This window comes from Colletotrichum spaethianum, assembly GCF_022836535.1.
Source record: "Colletotrichum spaethianum MAFF 239500 DNA, contig04, whole genome shotgun sequence".
NCBI lineage: Eukaryota > Fungi > Ascomycota > Sordariomycetes > Glomerellales > Glomerellaceae > Colletotrichum > Colletotrichum spaethianum.
In genome coordinates, this window is record NW_026054774.1 from 1719781 (window position 1) to 1737449 (window position 17669).

The window sequence follows — 17669 nt, forward strand, 5'->3', positions numbered from 1 at the left end:
ATACAACATTAGATTATTCTTTTCCCTTTGGGATGATTTCGTGCGGGAATCGATACCGTGAAGATGGCTTTAGCTCAAATCAGCCGGAACGAAATTCATGAGCCAACAGTCAACCATCGACTTTAACACGCCTGCTCATAGCCACAAGGCCGCTACCGATCACAATACTATACCCCATATAATGTGACGCTGAAGGCCGTACGACGGAACTGAAGCTTTCCAGAAAGCTACGCGTAGCGGAAGGAGTTTTTTGATATAGCTGGTTGAGTGTGAAGGGCTGGCTCTACAGCGCGTTTAACTGGTGAAGTGGCTCATTGCTATGTTCTTTCGGCTTGTTCTTATATACATAGTAAGGTTAGCTAGTCCAAGGGGATGTGTCGTGAGTAGGTACTGCTATATGTGGCGCACCCCTACGTGACCTCAGGTCAGCCACACCACATGCCCCTTATATAGCCCCAGCCTTAGGTAGCTACCTCGCCTTAAAATTCCCCTCCTTCAAGGTCAACCCATCACTTTCCCACAGTTCCGTCGTCATGCAAACCAAAATCTCCATTCCAGAGAACAAAGTCATGATACCGTCAAAGCCCTTGCCGGTCAAAACATAACGCACTCATCATGGGCGTTCCGAAATGAAGATGAAAGAAAAAAAGCAACTCGGCCAAGCGAGGCAGGCGATCAAACGGGTCGCATCGCATTCGGAATGTTCGTCTCTACAGCATGCACAGCACACGGTCCCAAGTGGGGCCCGTAGGCAGACGATAGGTCTTTGCAGTATGCCAGACAGTGGCCAAGGAACGAAATCTCCTCAATAGCGCTGGTACTCGGACAACGGCCCTACCTCAAAAGCCTGGGCTTACAGGACTCCTGCGTTCCCAGTTTAGAAGTTAGACGCCGCCTCGTGCTGCGAGTCGGACGCGACGCTGACGCTCTTGACGGTAACGGTCTTTCCAGACTCGCTGGTCACCCGAACGTCAACGGTATCCGTCCCGAAGCCGCTCGAGTTCTCGAAGAAGTTGTACTGCTGGCGGGTTGTCTTCTGCCAAGTGCTTCCCCCGTCCGTGCTAACCTCCAGCGTCGACACAGGCTCGTTGTGGTTAAGCACTTGCATAGAGAACCAGTGGGACGAAGTACCCGACTTGTTGTGCAGCTTGATGGGCGACGTGATGCCGCACTCGACGAACTCATACGAAGTCGAGATGATGCCGGCGGAGAGAGACCCAAGCTTGACGAAGGCATCTTGGAAGAGGTCGAGGTGGGCCTCATCGCACTCAGGGCACTGGTCGACGATCATGGCAGTGATGCTGTTGCCATTAGGGCCGGTGACCTTGACGCAAGCACCACAGTGGGCGGCCGAGTCCCAAGCCTGGCCGGAGAAGGCGGTGCCATACAGGCCTGAGGGAATAGTGTACGTCGAGAAGGAGCACATTCCGCCGGAGGTGTTGCCGCCATAGAAGGTCGATTTGCCCTGCTTGCTCCCGCTACCGCTGATCGGCGTCGTGGATACGACCGGGGTGTTGACGCTGTTCGAAGACGGGACGGCGTTCTCCACCACTGGGGCCGAGGACGACGCGGGGGTGTTGATGGACGGCGACACCTGAACGGGGGTCTCGACGGGGGACGAGGAGGGGGCCGACTGTCCGATCGGCGTCGGCTGAACGGGGGACAGTGTCGCGCGCGTGGAGGTCGGACCGACGGTGAAGGTGATCACGGTTGTCGAGCGCGACTTTGCCGGGCATGCCTTGATGGGCTTGGCGAAAGCCATGTGGGCGGCCGTGGCGGCCAACAAAAGAATGTGGTGCTTCATTGTGTTGAAGAGAGACGTGACGAGTGTATATGTACGGTGAGCTCCTGGCCGAAGGGGAACTGCTGATAGATGCAAGTCCGTGAAGAGACAAGATCAGTTCCTTGGATAATGGCAGTACAGTAGTCGGCGATAGCAATGTGTGAAGGAGTGACGGGCCACGAAGGGGGCAATGATAGTTCCAGACCAGCGTGGATGAAGAGGAGAGACTTTAGACCTCCAACTACAACAGGACATGAGGGTCCTTTTGAGGGAAGAGGAGAGCGAGCAAGCTTCCTGGTTGAGATTAATCTTACTCCATCCTGCAGGCTGATGGAAGCAGGTAGGTAGCGCCACCACGGAAAACAACGCGCGCGAGATTCCACTTGTGCCGCCATCCTATTTTGCGCTCATAGGTCCGTCCTGGTCGTCGAAGTCGGCCCAGCCAGCAACTGCATGCGAGGCGGAGGGCGACGGAAGCGAATCTGGGCCGCCCCCTTCTCCCGGCTCCGCGGTGCCGTTGACAAGCTCGCCTGCTGCTCGTGGCGAGAGCATGGCCCCATCCTCATCTCAAATCGACGGGGGTTTGAAACCAGGATCTAGTGGGGGTGGGACGCCTCTGGCCTCTGGCCGCCAAACAAACGTCGAAACAAGACAAATGAGCAGAGAATGACAAGCGCAGAGGCCCCCTCCGGTAACAGTCTGGACTCTTTCCGGCTCCAAGGTGCGGGCAGTGGCCGTGGCATTGGCCTAGGGCTGAGGAGGCGTTGCATCGCTCTCAGCCTGACGCTGGCTATGATCAACATCATGCATTCGGCGCCGTATATGCCGGCGATGATATAGTTCTCTCTTCTACTCTGAACAATATACGCAAGTCCGGTCCCTTCTTCTGCCCCCTTTTCCCACTCTCCTTCCCCCTTCTTTTCCTGCAACTCGACCATCATCCGATGAACTTGTAGAGGGGAGAGGACGGGCAGTTCCCATGAAACTAACAAAACGCTGTGCTAAAGTTCGCTGGCTCATTAGTTCATCCAATCACCTGGCGGAAGTATCATGGATTCGCACCGTTCTCGCTTGGGTATATGCATACAAAAACAACGGTCATCCCTGAGGCGGGAGAGTGACTCAATTTGAATTGTTTTCCCGTGGCCTTCGCCAGTCCACTATGTAGTTAATGGACTGCGCGGGGACTTAATCAAACTAGCGCGAGGAGAAAGTGCAAAACGCAGGCAGAAAAATGGAAAAAAAAAACACGCAAAAAAGAAATAAGCTCATCTTTTCGATCTCGGTGGATGATGGATGCAGGTCGGGTACAGGGGCATGTACCTGCCCCTTCTTCCACAACCAATGGAAAAGAACTCTTGTTTCTTGAGCCCTGGCATCTCCTGGACCGCTGTCATACATAGCATCTAAACCTGCCTGCGATTCGAGTCAGAAAGGAAGGAGGTTGAGCAAGGGGTATTTTATTCCTTCTTCTCTTCGTCTTTTGCGTGTCTTCTTCCGGCAAGGTCGGCCCAGTCGGACAAGGGTGTGCAGCTCCATTGTCAGCATGGGCAGTGGGTTCTGACCGGTGGGGGCCCGGGGGACTCGCGGCAGGGATCTTGGTATCGGTTCCTTAGCCACTCTGAGCTAGTGTGACATGTTCTAGGCCCCCCTTTCTTGCCCGGCTTGGCCAGCGGATGGGCGGCGATGGTAACGGTGTTGTCGGACAGCTCACGGGAATCGGCAACGGGGTCTAACTCTAGGGAAGAGCGATTTGAAAGTCTAGGCTCCGGGGGTGTCGGAAACGTCAAAAACAAACCTTCTCGGAGCTTGACGTCACTTAACCTTGGTTCTGGCAATATGCTCATTGTTTGTCCGGTCTCCACGACAGCACACGGCATGTCTTTCAAAATGAAACAGCCGCAGGCAAGCCTTTGTGCTACAGGAGATCATCCTTTTAGACCAAATGAAACGTCGCCGAGTTCAGAGCGAGTATCTCGCGTGACATGCGGCATACAGTGTAGAATTCTCAAAATCTATCTATTGTGAGTGGCGGTATTTCCGTCAAGGAGAGAGCGATAGAGAGTGTGCATATTACTGTTCAAGAAAACCACGCTCCCCTTCCTTTCGCTTCGGAAGTATCTACTGGCAAAGTGTTATACCCTGGCTGTGTAAAATAAAAACAAAAAACTGTGGCCCGGCGGCGCATGGCCCAGAGAGTCCCAGATCAACCAAACATAAACAGTAACCGCTGACCATCCTGGACACCCACATTTGATGACGGCCACATTCTGCGTAAGCCAAGCCCCACTCTCCTGATGTGTCAGGTTGAACAACAGCAGGCATGTAGAGACAAGGAGACGAGTGTATCGATTGCCGCGAAACAATAGAGGGGAGAAGTACTTGTCTTAAATGATGGACTTGGTTAAAGTGACTGGCCCATGCAGAACCGAAACGCCGAAATGCAGAGCAAGCGAAAGATGGAATAGCGGAAGAACAACCCTAGGTATCAATAGCCAAAACTATCATGCTGATGGACGGGGCACCGTCCGGGATGGTTGACAAACCAGGCCGAGATGCAAGACCGGTGGAAACGGCAGAGGCACTCTAGACGCGCCATAGGGACGCCTACCTCGAACTCCTCGAGGCAGATGGTGCACTCGGCAGAGTCCACGCAGTCCTTCTCCGTGGCCACATAAGGAAACATGCCAGTCCGGCGTACGGCTAGGGGAGGCGGGGTGCCGACGGTATTTTGCGGCGTCTCTCCCGTTGGCGTACCGCTATATGTACTATGAGCGGTGATGCAAGTGTTGATGTGCGTTTCCCGCACGGCCTCAAAGTTCGGTAGACTGCGTGAGGGCAGCTCTCGATGGCAGACCGGGCACTCGTCCTCCTCGGCGATTTGGGGCGGCGGCGGTGGCAGTGCACGGTTCTGGGCGGCCGAAGATGAAGAAGAGGGGCCAACGTCTAACATGGACCGGTAACGTGATGAGCCCGGATAGCCCGACGACGAGGAAGGGTAGTACGTAGGAGGAGTTCCCGCCATGATCCGGTTTTGCGTGGAGTGGTAATGTCCTCGAGAGCCCGAGGGCCCACCGGACCCAGAATGCTATGATTGTTAGCCTCCACGTTGAGCTGGCCAAGGGCCGGGAGTGGGAAGTGCCATGCTTACCGTGATGCTTCTAGACCGCGCATAGGTCTCCGGGGAAGGGCCCGACGTAAAGTAGCCCGAGAAGCGAGTGGGTGGAGGCGCGTTACTGGACATAGTGCTAATGCTGCTTTGCGATCTGTAATGCGTTCCTCGGGGCGACAACTGTGATGGCGACCCGAGTGGCTGTTGAGGCGGCGTGGTGTTGGGGTCAGGGACGCACGGGTTGCATAGACGAACTCGCTCTCCTCCACCGAGACTGCTAAAATCTGCATATCCTCCCTCACCGCTGATGAGGGACGACGGGTATCTCTGGGCCGCCAGACGCGGTTGGCCTGGCGGTTGAACAATATACTGATAAGGAATCGTGATTCTGTGAGGCGAGCAGGCGTTACACACGACTCTTCCACATTTCCTATCTCGCGTTAGCTTACGGCTTGCGTCACTCCCAGAACTGCGCAAACTCACCTGCAGTGATGTTTTCTAACAAAAATACTGAATTGTACGTGGCATATCGGACAGAGTGTTACCTCTGCGTCGGGTTGCCACCTTGGCAAGACAAACTCGGGCGGACCGCTCCTCTCTTCGGAACCTTGCTGGTCCCGCGAGGTAGATCGAAATGCAGCCGAAGAGCTCGCTCGTCGGGGCGGCGGCGGAGGCGGCGTCTCCAGGGATCGACTCGATGGCAAGGCTGGACGTAGAGGCAAATCGTGCGAGGATGTGTTTGCAGCTTGCGAGGCCAACAAAGTCGAGGACCGTTCCGGCGGGACGAACTCTCCTGTAGGCTGTGCAGGCGTTGCGGTGGGTGGGAGAGGTTGAGAAGACTCTGAAAGTCGAGAACTCATCGGCGATGGTGGTGCTGGCGCGGCTTCTTCGGGATCCTGAGACTCATCAGGCCCTTCAGTATCCCGTGCTGAGGCTGCCTGTGCTGAATGTACTGGTACTGTCGGTTGGTCCGTATCCGTCGCCTCGGGCACGGGCGCAAACCTTGCTCCTGATTCTGAAGTATAGTTTGGCACGGTAGGCTCGACAGTTTGTAGCCTCGCGCTCGAAGAATTCTCAGCCGTGTCATCGTCCATCTGAAGCTGCACCGTTGCTTCGTCCTCCCCCGCATCGCTATCTTCGGTCTCTTCGTCAGAGAGCTGCCTCTCCACAACGTGGGTAGGGCAATCAAAGTATCGAGAGCACTCCATGTCGTGATATCGGGCAGTTCGCCAGCGACATCCTCCTCGTTCTGAAGAGTCGTCCGAGGCATCACTCCCTATATGGGAGCTGCCCGATATCGAGTCTCCTCCATCATCGTGCAAGCGGTGGTGATCGTCAAGGGAAGCTGGAGCAGCTCCACCGTCTGGGCTCTCCATCTTAGAATGTTTGCATCGTCCCCAGTAACTCGATTGGTGTCTACGAGGTCGTTGGGGCCTAGTGCGTCTCGAATATAGCTTGTCGTTAGGTGTTCTGCGTCAATCAGGTCGGTGTCGCGAGCAAAGCCGTGGGCGAGCGATAGTCAGGCTATCGGAAGGTGATAAGTCAGCATGACGAAACAAGAGTCAATATCCGACATGGTGGGGTCGAATGTTACCTGGACGAGGAAGGCCGACAGCGGTCGGGTTCATTTGGGCCTTCGAGGATCGTTGGCGTCGAGGCGAAGAAAGTACAGAAACCCGCAGAAAGTCCTAGGTGATGGAGCGAGTAATATTTGGAGGGGCAGGTCGAGGCACACGAGCATGAGCACATGCACCTCTTCGAACCACCTGCCGCCCTAGTCGCAAAGGGACTCAGGGAGGTCCACGGGTCGGTGCTTATCGCAGCCCAGACCTTTCCCTGTAGGACCTTATCGCGCGATTGGCGCCAGCTAGGAAGTGTGGCACGGGGAGGCCCCACTCCAGGTGATCAAGGGTCCGCCACCGTGGCTGGGGGTTCCCAACTTGCTTAATGGAATTGCAGCTTCCGTAATGCTGCCATTTCACCTCATCCATCACGCTCATCACCACAACCAGCCTGCGGATTTATGCAGTGGTTACCTGGTATTGGGGTGCTTCTTCTTTCTGGTTTTATTCATTTGTTTATTTTCCTTCACTAGGAGTCCTAGAGCTTCCATTTCAAAGAAACTCCGGATTCCATAGTCACGAATTTTGTGGCACTGACTCAGACCTTTTCCGAAGTGATCAGAAGACAGTGTCATCATTGGCAACCCTCAAGTTAGAGCGGCTTTCCTTGTACTCTTCATAATCTCACCGGCAAAGTAGCCAGACTATGTCAAGGATTTGTGATCACTTATAACCTCATATGTCGCTTTCCATAGCATTCGGCGAAGACGCCTTGTGAGGCGTCTGCTCATTACCCACATCCTAGGCTGTCGCTTTTCGAAAACCACAATGGAGACCCTTGGACTATCTGGAAAAAAACAATTTTTTGCCCTGCTTCTTATTCGTTAATTCCAAGATTTGACAAGGTTGAAAATGAAGCCCCATGGGATTGTTTGCATTACCTTTTGCTGGCTACAATAGCTAGCGATCCAAAACCGATCACAGAGCTACTCATCCCAGGAACAGCAAACATAGCAGGGCGAGTACTTATCACTCGAAAGCGGGGGAACTACCTGATGCGTGATTCAGAGCTGAATCGATAGCCTGGAAGTGAATGTATTGCAGGAGGACGGAATGTTGAGACTGCCTGTGCTCCTCGAGGCCATAAAGTTCATTCTCAGAAATGACGGTGGGGGTTCGGTTAACATACGATTTCTAGTTCCTAAACTTCCGAGCCTTACATGCAAATCGGAGGCAGGCAAGATTGGTGGAGTGATTGATACCGTAGGGTATTTAACGACGAAGTATCTTGACAGGTATTGTGGACGACGACTTGCCGAGGTGTAATCCTGAGTTGTCAATGTGTCTTCTTCTGACTACAATACCTATCTGATCACGAAATCCTACATGCAGTTACTTATCCCTAATCATCGCCTTGATATCTCGGCGCACTCCAAACAGCGAGTGTCTGTCACAGGCTTCACACACATGGGGCATGTGTACTTTGTTAGAGTCACGCCGGCAACAACATCCGAGCGGTTCTCTGCACCGATGGCCTGCCTTTCGGTCTTCTCACAACAGCACTGCAGAGTTTTGTAGCCCAGTGGTCAACAAATTATATCAAATCCCAGTGCATGTTTGCCTTGTTACTTTCGCACGCGCCGCGTACGTCAATAAGGCAGTGCTCTGAATAGATGACATGACATTTTGGCCAGCCTGTGGCCTCCCATTTCAACAACAGGCTCTGATCAATTATTTACTAGAAGGCTTGACATCCTCCATCCCGACCCCGTAATCCTCCTTCAAGACCTGCCCTGCGACCTCGAGTGGCTGGCTCTCCTGTAGCACATACAGCATCCTAGCCCACTCCGTGTCGCTCACATTCCTCCACGCATGCATTGTGCCACGCTGCACGGCCACATCGCCCCTCCGCATCCTCCTCGTCTCTCCGGAATCTAGTACAAGCTCAATTTCTCCCTCGAGCACGACGCCATAGTCTAGGCTCACGGTGCGGTGCATGGGCGACAAGGTACCGGGCGGCGAGTCGACGATGCGCATGACGCTGCCGCCGGGGAGCACGATGCCAGGCGGGTTCGCAAGGCGCGTGGCATAGGACTCGACGTCCTTGTTGTTGGCGAAGGAGACGGGAGTATGTTCGGTGGTGTAGCCGAGATAGAAATTTGCGCCATTGCTGATGGTCTGTTGGGGGATCTCCTCGGGAAGGGTGGAGTTGAAGATGGCTTTGCCGTCGAGGGCGTGATCTGTGATGAAGCGCTGGGGGCGGCGAAGGTTGTTCGGAGAGGTTGAGGGGGCCATTTTGACAAGAGGGGCAACGTATGTGTGTATTTTCTATCCTTATAACTTCTGGAGTCCAATATTGGGGTCTTTATGCGTTCTCGCAGGTATGGCACGTTTCTAAAGGTGTTTGTGTGATGCAATTGGCAAGTATGCGTTGAAAAAAGTGTAGTCTCTGACGTATTAACACGAGAAGACCGGCGCTCTTCTACTCTTCTACCAAGAGCTCTCGGGTCTTACCAAATCCCCAAGCTTCTGATACAACTGCCAGAGTCATCTTTCCCCGCCTCCGCCTCGCCCGTGCAAGGAGGAAGTTGAATGCCGGGTCGCCATCCGAGGTTGTATGAACCCACAGCGAACCCCCCGGCGTACCTTATCGGAAAGTGGAGGCGGGGCCGGAGAGGAGAATGTGGTGTACCGGTGGGTTGTGCGGGGACGGATGGTGGGAACGGCGGGCGGACGCGATGGAACTAGGCGCGAGTCCGACATTCCTGCAAATGGGGCCAAAGGGGCGTAGAAACTGGGGTTAGTTTTGCGTCTGCATTAGTTCGCCTGCTGGAACTGCGGATCTGGTTCTTATGCTAAACTAGGGGCGAGATGGACCTAACAGGCCCCAACGGGTCGGAGTACAGTTGAGTCCGGAGTCGCACCAAGATCGGCGTGCACTATTTGGCTAACCCGAGCTTTAGAAGTCAGTGGTACTCTGGGTTTGAAATTTGTTGTATTGTTTGCGCCCTTTGGGCGTTGCAATGTTGGGACTAGGTCAAGCAACCATCGCTAATAAGAAGAAACAGAGTTGGGTATCCGACGGGCCTTTTAGCCCGAATGCCAACCGGAACCAGAGCTATGTACACGATGCTTTACGTATGCCAGTTCTCAAAATTGACAGGACCATCAAAGTTCTCAAACAAAACCTGTGCACTCAGCCCTACTCTATCCTCCGTGCCGCGGACACATTGGGGACACCGGTTCCTTCCACAACCTTGGCACCTACAATGCCGTAGATAGGCATCTCGGCCAGGAACTTCGCAATGTGATGCAGTGTCGGCAGCTTCTCCCAGTCATGGCCCTCCAGCTTGACTGAGGCATCGGACGATCTTGACACGGCGTGCACCGTAGCCGGCACGTCCCGCGCTTCCTCCTCGTGCGGCACCACGCACGCGTACTCTGCGTCAGCCTTGCCTGGCTCCCCGACCGAGGGGATGTACCGGTATACCAAGATGCCGTAGTCCGCCTCGCCACCTATAGTGCCTTTCTCCGTCTCAGGGACGTCCTGGTGCAGGTTCTTGAGCGAGATGTCAACAAACTTGGCGCCCCGCCACGACGCGCGCACGCGGGCCGCCGTGGCATGGTGTTCGACATCAATGTCGCAGAAGAGCTTCGGCATGCCGAGCTCCTCGCGGCCCGAGACGATAGGGTCAGTGAGGGACTCGAAGAGAACGGCGAGATGGGTGCCGTTGACCGAGGTACCATCGTGCTTGACGTACTCGATGCCGTGGATGTACAGGCCCAGGTGGTTGTAACCGCCGCCGCCGAGCCACGACATGTTGTTGAGCTGCGTGAGGGAGAGAGAGGCGGTGCAGACGGTGCCGGGATCCTTGAAGCGGAAGGAGTCGGTGGGAAGGATTGTCTCAAGGAGGGTTCGCGACGTGAGGAACTTGATAGAGATGGTCTTGAAGGTACGATCGAGCTCGGATGGCTGGCGGCGGCCGTAGAAGTCCTGACGGGGGCCGGGGAACGGACCGAACCCGATGGGCATGCGCCAGTAGAGGTCCTTCTTCTTGGACCAGAGGTACTTGTTGAAAACCTTTGTAGCGTAATCGTGCGCATCGTGGCCGAAGTTGTAGTTTGTGAAGTTCATCACTGTGGACATGTTAGTGGGTGCAACTCGGGTGACTGTACACCGGGGTGCCACAAACTCTTGACACTGGGTGGTTGCCCAGGTATTCTGTCCTTGCCAGCTTGGCGAGAGAATTCCTGGATCGTGTGCGCGCGCTCCATGCGGATCTTCTCATAGAGGTGAAGCCGTTCCGCAACATCCTCCGGGGAGGTTCCCTTCGGCAAGACGACCGCCAATGCCGCGGCGTCTTCCATCGCCTGACCTGCACCTTGTCCTTGATCTGTCTTATTGTTAGTGCCCTGATGCGCTCTACAGCCATTGCTACCTACGAGGCGTGAAGGGGTGGGCGGCATCGCCGAGTAAGGCCAGCCTGCCGTTCACCCACGTCGGCATGGTTTCCATGTCCATTAACTGCCACACATTGACTTCGTCGGGATGGACCTTTTTGACCAACTGCAGAAGAGCAGGATCGAATTCACGGTACACTTTGAGGAGCTGTTCAATGGAACCCTTCTTACTCCATCCTGGTATTTGTCAGTTTTGCAATGGAGACGTGACATGCGAGATGCGTACCATCGCTTGCGGTTGCGTGAGACTCTGTATCGGGGTGAATGCACACAAAGTTCAACGTCTGGTTGTTGTTGCAAGGGTAAATCACGATACGCCTGTCCGACCCAAACCACATGCCGAGACAGTTTTCCTTTTCGACCAAAGGAGCAGTGACAGGATCTTCCAGGGCTGCAGCGCGCGGGATAAGGAAGCGGAACGCCGCCTTGCCCGAACGGAAAAGCTTGTAGTCGGTGCCGGTGACGCATTTTCGGAGCTTGGACTAATGTAGTTGTCAGTCTGTGGAATGCGCACCATCAAGTCCTCGCAACTCACGTAGATACCATCAGCGCCGAGAATGACGTCCGCCTGCACAGTTGTACCGTCCTCTAGCTGTAACTCACCCTTTTCAGGGTTCGCGCTGATCACCTTGGACGAAACATGGAGCTTGGCTGGGGGGCTAACGCCGTCCTCCGCCGTAGCAACGTTCCGAATCTCATTATGGAGGTAGGCGCGGTGGACAAGCTGCCACGGGTGCTGCCACATGTCCGCGGTCTTCTTGACCTCGACGTCAAAGCCGCCTTGGTTGTGCTGGTCTCTCTCTTTGAAGTGGTGCGAGGGGTTGGCGCCGAAGTTCTCGGCGTAGATACCCCATCTTCTCAGGAGGCCGTTGGAGTTGGGTGCCAGGTGCACGGCGGCTCCGGTCTCGTTGGCGAGCCTCGATTGCTCGTAGAGCTGTAATCCACCAAAGGTGAGCACAAATGTCTTGGCAGGTGATAGGAGGTTGCAAGGGTCTCATACGTCTACTTGGTGACCTTGTCGGCGCAGCGCAATGGCGGCACTCAGGCCTCCAATACCCGCGCCAACGATGGCGACCTTGAGAGGTCGGGGATAGTCGTGGGCCAGAGGACTAGAGTGAACGCCATTCGGGCGCTGGACCTCACCGTTGATCAACATGATGTTGAGGTGTCAATATCGAAGGGGGAAATAAGTGTGAGGCGTTCTGAATGGTTGTGAAACACGTCCTTGACTTCGTCGCTATTGGCGATAAGTGAAAGAAGGATTGAGTCGGCAGAACCTGCAGGTAAGGCAAGCTCAATGAAAAAAAGCGAACCGAGTCCCTAAAGCCGAAAGAACTTGACTTAAGGATCAAAACAGCGAAACATGGCCCCGCGACGAGGGGGGAAAACATTCCCATCAAGTACTCCGGTAAAAGTAGGGCAGGTAGTCCATGGTCCCCGGAGCTGCAGGTCGTCATCTCAAACGCCTTCCGTCCCGGTGAGCGCAGCAGCCAAGTATCGATCGTCGCTACTCAAGTCTCTTCGGCCCCTCCCTCTCCAGTTCCCTGTTGCGGCCACGATGGGCGACTTGCCCAGGAATCCCGGACTCTTCCAATCGCCGAGCCGCCATAGCATAAAGCTGTCATCTGACGCGTATGGTAACCTCTGTGCTCAATTACCGCATCACCGGAACCCTTTGAGATAGGCTCTAGCTCTCCAAAATGGATCCAAATTAAGCACCAAGTGGCCAGGCCTTACACCAAAAAGGTTGACGGGTGTGTGTGTGTTTGCCTCCTGGCTCCTCCCCCGCATTTTGTGCCGGCGGGCGGAAACTCGGAAGCATGGCGGGGGAGGGGAACCATCTGGGGCTGTGATTAGCTCGCTGGGTTTCCACCACTGCACCATGTACTGTGATATAGTGTCAGATCCTCACGCGCCACCACTGAAAATCGATCGATAGTCTACCTCGGCTAAGCTCAGGAAATGTACATATATGTATGCAGAACGTTGTCACACCGAGACGCTGGCTTCATGATTCCCACAACCCGACTCGAGGGCGATGTCTTGGCCAAGACTTTGGAGGGGAAGGGCAAACAACATGAATCGAAGCCAGGTAGTTTCGCCCTACAACTGCTTTCAGCTTGTTCCGGATTGGCTTGTATAGTAGAGATGCTTCGGTAGAAAGTCTTTCCCTTCTCGTTTGGTGGACGGGGAGCGAGAACGAGGAGAGATCGGCTCAGTGGGGGTGGGTCCCCCCCTCTGTTCAGGCTTCGCTGCCCGGTCGTTTGTCATTACGGACGGCCCGCGGATTCAAACAATGACACCGAACGAAGACCCAGTTTGTCAGAGGCGAAGCTCAAATGCTCTTGCAGATTCACCAGCTGCCATAACCCGGGCCCTTTCGAGTTCCGTTCCCAACCACGCGGTTAGTGACTGTTCTTGTGACGGATCACGCGGTAGGAATTGAACTCAATATCGATGGGAAAGGTCACATCGTCTAGTTCGCTTCCAAGATTCTCCGTCCTTGTTTCGTCGCTGGAGCGGAGTGTTTCCGGTCAACTGTATAGTAAACACACGTCGAACGCTCGACATCCGCAATCCCGTCCCGTCTTCAGCTGCCGTGTGTGGCCGGCCGGCCCCCAACCCCGACCTACCCCGCCCTGAGGCCGGGATTCCGACAATCTGCCGTGGCCCCTCCGGAAGCAACAAGCACTGGCCGGACCATAGCACCTGGGACCAAAACAGTCCCCGCGTCTCCATCTCCGTCTCTGTCTACCTCCATTAAACAACAGGAATACAATGTCTCTCATTCCAGCCGCCCTCATTACAGCAGGCAGCGCAGGCCTCGGTGCCGCGACGGCCAAGCTCTTCGCCCGCAGCGGCTACAACGTTGTCATAAACTACGCCAACGACGCCGAGCGCGCGGCCTCCCTGGTCCGCGAACTCAAGTCTCTATCCCCGTTGCCGGCGGACCAACAGCGCTTCGGCGCCGTTAAGGCAGATCTTTCCAACAAATTGGAAACGCCCGGCCTTGTGCAACAAGCCGTCGAGGTGCTTGGGAACGGCCGTCTGGATGTGGTCTTCTCCAACGGCGGCTGGACGCGGCTGCGCAACATCGCCGACCTCGACGATAACGTCGACGAGGACGACTGGGACCGCTGCTTTAACATGAATGTCAAGTCGCACCTGTTCCTCATGCACGCCGCGCGGCCGTATCTTGACGAGGCCGAGGGCGCCTTCATCACTACAGCGTCGCTGGCCGGCGTAAAAGTCAGCGGGAGCTCCCTGGTATGCAAGATCCCCTCCCCTCTCCGTCCATTCAACCTTCTGGGCACAAAGTGTCTAATGTGTCCCTCCAGGCCTACGCGGTGACAAAGGCGGCACAGATCCACCTCGTGAAGGGCCTCGCGAAAGCAGCCGGCCCGAAGGTGCGAGTGAACAGCATCTCACCGGGCCTCATGTTGACGGTGGGTCAAACCCCCTCACTCCGCTCCCCTCCTCTAACATACGCCATATGATCCTCCAAGAGAAGAGGAGACACCGGCTAACTGTGCCGCAATCAGGACTGGGGTCTACAATTTCCCAAGGAGAAGCAGCAAGCCGCGCGGGACAGCACACCCCTCAAGCGCCTGGCCACAGTCGAGGACGTGGCGGACCAGGTTCTGTGCTTCGCCAGGAGCAGGAGCGTTACCGGCGCCAACGCCATTATTGATGGAGGCCTGAGCATCTAACGAGCCGCACAGGGCGGGCCGACTGGCGGGTATTCCTTCCTTCCTTCTCCCTGCAGCGTTGTGTCAACGTCCACTCAGCCACTTTGGAGGGTTTTCAGGGTACCAGACTCAGGCTCACACTAGGTTGAAGAGCAAAGTTTTCAAGGAAAAACCGGAACGTGAATGGTCTGTTCAAACTTCCAATGGATCAGGAAATGGGGGTGATGCGAGCTTGCTTCGAAGCTGAGAGTGGTGCCTCCCCCCACATCGCGACATCGGGTAGGGGGGATATCCTCCCACATCCCGTAGGATGGTGGGCGGTTGGCGTACGCAGGAGGGAGGAACCAAGCGTAGGCAAAGGCATCCCAAAGAACACGAACGAAAACCTTAAAGGCTGCCAAACCGCAGCTGTTTCTTCTCGAAATTCAGTTCGTCATATGTCCCCCATTACCGAAACGCCAGAAAACGCCAGAACCTGCCCGGCGTGCGTGTGCTTGTGTAGGACGTGTGTGCGTGTGGATGATACAAAATTTCTACACTTCGATTCTCCGCACCGTCATCTCTTCTCACTCTCCGACCTCTCTGTCCTCGCTCCAGTGAACATACTGGACGATTGGCCACTTCCACGACTCGTGTCGTATCTTCTTGCCCCAAACGAACAGCGGTACCCATAGGACCAGCACGGCAGATGCGATTCCGGCCATGGCACCAAATGCGTTCTCGTAACCTGTCGTCTCTACCCAAGTGTTGGTGTAGAAGGATAGCAGAAAGCCGAAGAGTGCTACATGAAACGAACAGTCAGCCCTTCCGCCAACTTCGAAACATTGAACGAAAAAAATACAAGGTTGCAGGGCTGCGACATACACTTGAAGCCCATGACGGCCAGCGTGACCTCGCCCGCCACCGGCCGGTAGGCGTCGATCACATACACGAGACAGATGTTTGTCCCCTGAGATATCGAAAAGGTCACTAAGAAGAGATGGTTAGAATCTGGCCACGGGAACAGCGGATTGGTGTGGACCTACAAAGGCCAATGCCGATAGTGGGACATATCCAATGCAGCCGGTCTTCAATGCCGACACCATATAACACCAATGCCAGCGGCGTCGTGATCATGCTGATGATCATGCCAGGGAGCCGCATTTCCGGATCACGGATCCCGCCGTTCCGTCTGGTGAACCAGTCCGCAATCATGTCGCCTAGGTGGCCACCGGCCGGAATTCCGAGCAGAGCGCCGATGATGCCGGCGACAAAACAAAGGCCAATCTGCCAGGAATCGAAACCATACGCAGTGTTGAACGCGGATCCCGCGTTCGAAGACACGGCCACGAGGAACCCTACCGTCACAGCCTGCACCAGTGCCGCCCAGAGCACGGGAGGGAGGATGATTAGGCCCAACGGGCGCAGGGCGAGCTTTAGGAGGCTCTCTTGCGTGAGGGTCTTGTTAAAGAGCTTCAGGGACGACAGGTATGATTGTTTCGGGAGTCTCGGTGAGTCTCTCACAGAGCGAGAGAGCTCTGTTTCGGACCCCATCGATCCAGGCTTGCTACCGCTCAGCGAGCCAAGGCGGATCGGGGCGGTCGAGCCATCTCGCTCGTATGCCGTCTCGGGGAAGGTGAGGAATGCCAGTAGAAGCACGGCGCCAATCAAGGCAGCAGAAACTTGATAAATGACTCTCCAGTCATGGTTGATAGTGATGATGCTGCCAGAGAACCAACATTTAGAGAGGTTTCATCCACGCGGAGGATTTCGGAAGTCACTTACCCAGAAATCACTAGTCCAAAGCCAACTCCAGCAGAGAGGAATGCGGTGTACAGCCTGCGATTGTGACGTTAGCGATCTGCCGACCCGCAATTCCGTCAAAACTTGCACATACGCCATGATGGTCCCTCTTTCGTGCAAGAAGAAGACGTCGGCGATGGTGATAGGGGCAATCGTTTCTGCGGCTCCGGCTCCGAATCCCATCAGGATCCGGCCGGCCAGGAAGCCGCCGTAGGAGTGTTCAAAGATGAGCCATATTGAGCATGCAAAGTAGATGGAGTAGCTCGCGACGTAGACCGGCCGTCGGCCGAACTTGTTGGCCATGGGCACCCAGAAGAAGTTGCCCACGCCCTGGAGCAGCGCTGTCGTTGTGAAGAAGTAGGCAGTCTGGGCGATTGCAAGAGTGCGGACGTCATTATCGGTGGTGGCCGCAGGGAAGAACTCCAAAGCGGTGTTCAACAACGCTATCGAGGGGCCTGCGATGAGGTCGTTAGGCGGTCATTCCGGAGCCCTAGATGATGGACTTCACCCACCTGCTGCCAGAAAGTTGCACATCATCATAGCGGTACAAATCAGCCCCGCCATGTAATACTTGTACCATTGTGGCCTAGACGAGTCAGCAAACGAGCCCCTCGAGGTTCGCCAGACCTGGGCCAATGGAGCCTACCAGTTTAAGGGGTCGTTTGGATCTGTGGATGGAGCTGGAATTAGAATAATCTCGTTCGTCTCGGGATGCCTCAAACGGATATTTCCCAGCGTCCTCGCCCGGTCACTGTCCCCCCAATCATTCTTTGTTATTTGGCTCATTGTTGTAATCTTGTGTTCCGTCGGGTGCCCCTATTGGAACATGAAGGCGATGGAGTCTTTGCCTCGTACGGGCTGTCTAGAAGAACGTGGAGTCTCTTCAGGGGTGTCCACCTTGTTCTTTTCCAACGCGGATGAATAGAGTTGCTTTGATGTCTGCCCCCAGGAATTGGGGAGCGTTGAAAAGAGCGGCCACTACCCGTCTTGAATAGACGTCCCCAACCACTGAAACAGGCAAGTCCAGATGTATCTGCCGCGTCGATCACTCAACGTTGTTACACCAGAGAGGTCTTGACAAGTGCGTGTGGTTTACTGCCACTACTCGCCACTATTGCGAGAGAAAGAGAGAGACAGGAGGGGGATAACCTTTGCTGTCTCGGTAGGGCGTCATTGATTGGGTTCTGTGGGGAAACATGGGGCTTACTCAACCATCTCGAACCGGTTCGTCGATACGGCAGTAGGAGAGGCAGAGACAGCCGGTGTGTAGTCGTCGGTGA

At 55.2% G+C, this 17669-nt stretch overlaps 6 protein-coding genes across 6 annotated transcripts; 1 reads left to right on the forward strand and 5 right to left on the reverse strand.

Annotated features, from left to right (window-relative positions):
* Positions 1-877: 877 nt before the first annotated feature.
* On the reverse strand, positions 878-1804 carry ColSpa_02525 (expansin-YoaJ; the record flags this gene model as incomplete). The annotated part of the gene is made up of 1 exon (XM_049268737.1): positions 878-1804. One exon carries the CDS (start codon positions 1802-1804, stop codon positions 878-880), a length of 927 nt encoding a protein of 308 aa, XP_049124694.1.
* Positions 1805-4271: 2467 nt separating this feature from the next.
* ColSpa_02526 (E3 ubiquitin-protein ligase PIB1) lies at positions 4272-6103 on the reverse strand (the record flags this gene model as incomplete). The annotated part of the gene is made up of 4 exons (XM_049268738.1): positions 4272-4871; positions 4935-5264; positions 5475-5695; positions 5752-6103. 4 exons carry the CDS (start codon positions 6101-6103, stop codon positions 4272-4274), a joined length of 1503 nt encoding a protein of 500 aa, XP_049124695.1.
* Positions 6104-8188: 2085 nt separating this feature from the next.
* Positions 8189-8752, reverse strand: ColSpa_02527 (uncharacterized protein; the record flags this gene model as incomplete). The annotated part of the gene is made up of 1 exon (XM_049268739.1): positions 8189-8752. The coding sequence occupies one exon, from the start codon at positions 8750-8752 to the stop codon at positions 8189-8191; it is 564 nt and encodes a 187-aa protein (XP_049124696.1).
* A 907-nt stretch (positions 8753-9659) lies between these two features.
* Positions 9660-12074, reverse strand: ColSpa_02528 (FAD-dependent monooxygenase OpS4; the record flags this gene model as incomplete). Its single annotated transcript, XM_049268740.1, has 6 exons — positions 9660-10594; positions 10651-10833; positions 10901-11095; positions 11145-11400; positions 11454-11882; positions 11919-12074. The coding sequence occupies 6 exons, from the start codon at positions 12072-12074 to the stop codon at positions 9660-9662; spliced, it is 2154 nt and encodes a 717-aa protein (XP_049124697.1).
* Positions 12075-13696: 1622 nt separating this feature from the next.
* Positions 13697-14628, forward strand: ColSpa_02529 (granaticin polyketide synthase putative ketoacyl reductase 2; the record flags this gene model as incomplete). The annotated part of the gene is made up of 3 exons (XM_049268741.1): positions 13697-14185; positions 14257-14364; positions 14461-14628. 3 exons carry the CDS (start codon positions 13697-13699, stop codon positions 14626-14628), a joined length of 765 nt encoding a protein of 254 aa, XP_049124698.1.
* A 545-nt stretch (positions 14629-15173) lies between these two features.
* On the reverse strand, positions 15174-16926 carry ColSpa_02530 (putative MFS-type transporter; the record flags this gene model as incomplete). Its single annotated transcript, XM_049268742.1, has 6 exons — positions 15174-15388; positions 15472-15576; positions 15633-16309; positions 16372-16425; positions 16484-16844; positions 16902-16926. The coding sequence occupies 6 exons, from the start codon at positions 16924-16926 to the stop codon at positions 15174-15176; spliced, it is 1437 nt and encodes a 478-aa protein (XP_049124699.1).
* Positions 16927-17669: the final 743 nt, after the last annotated feature.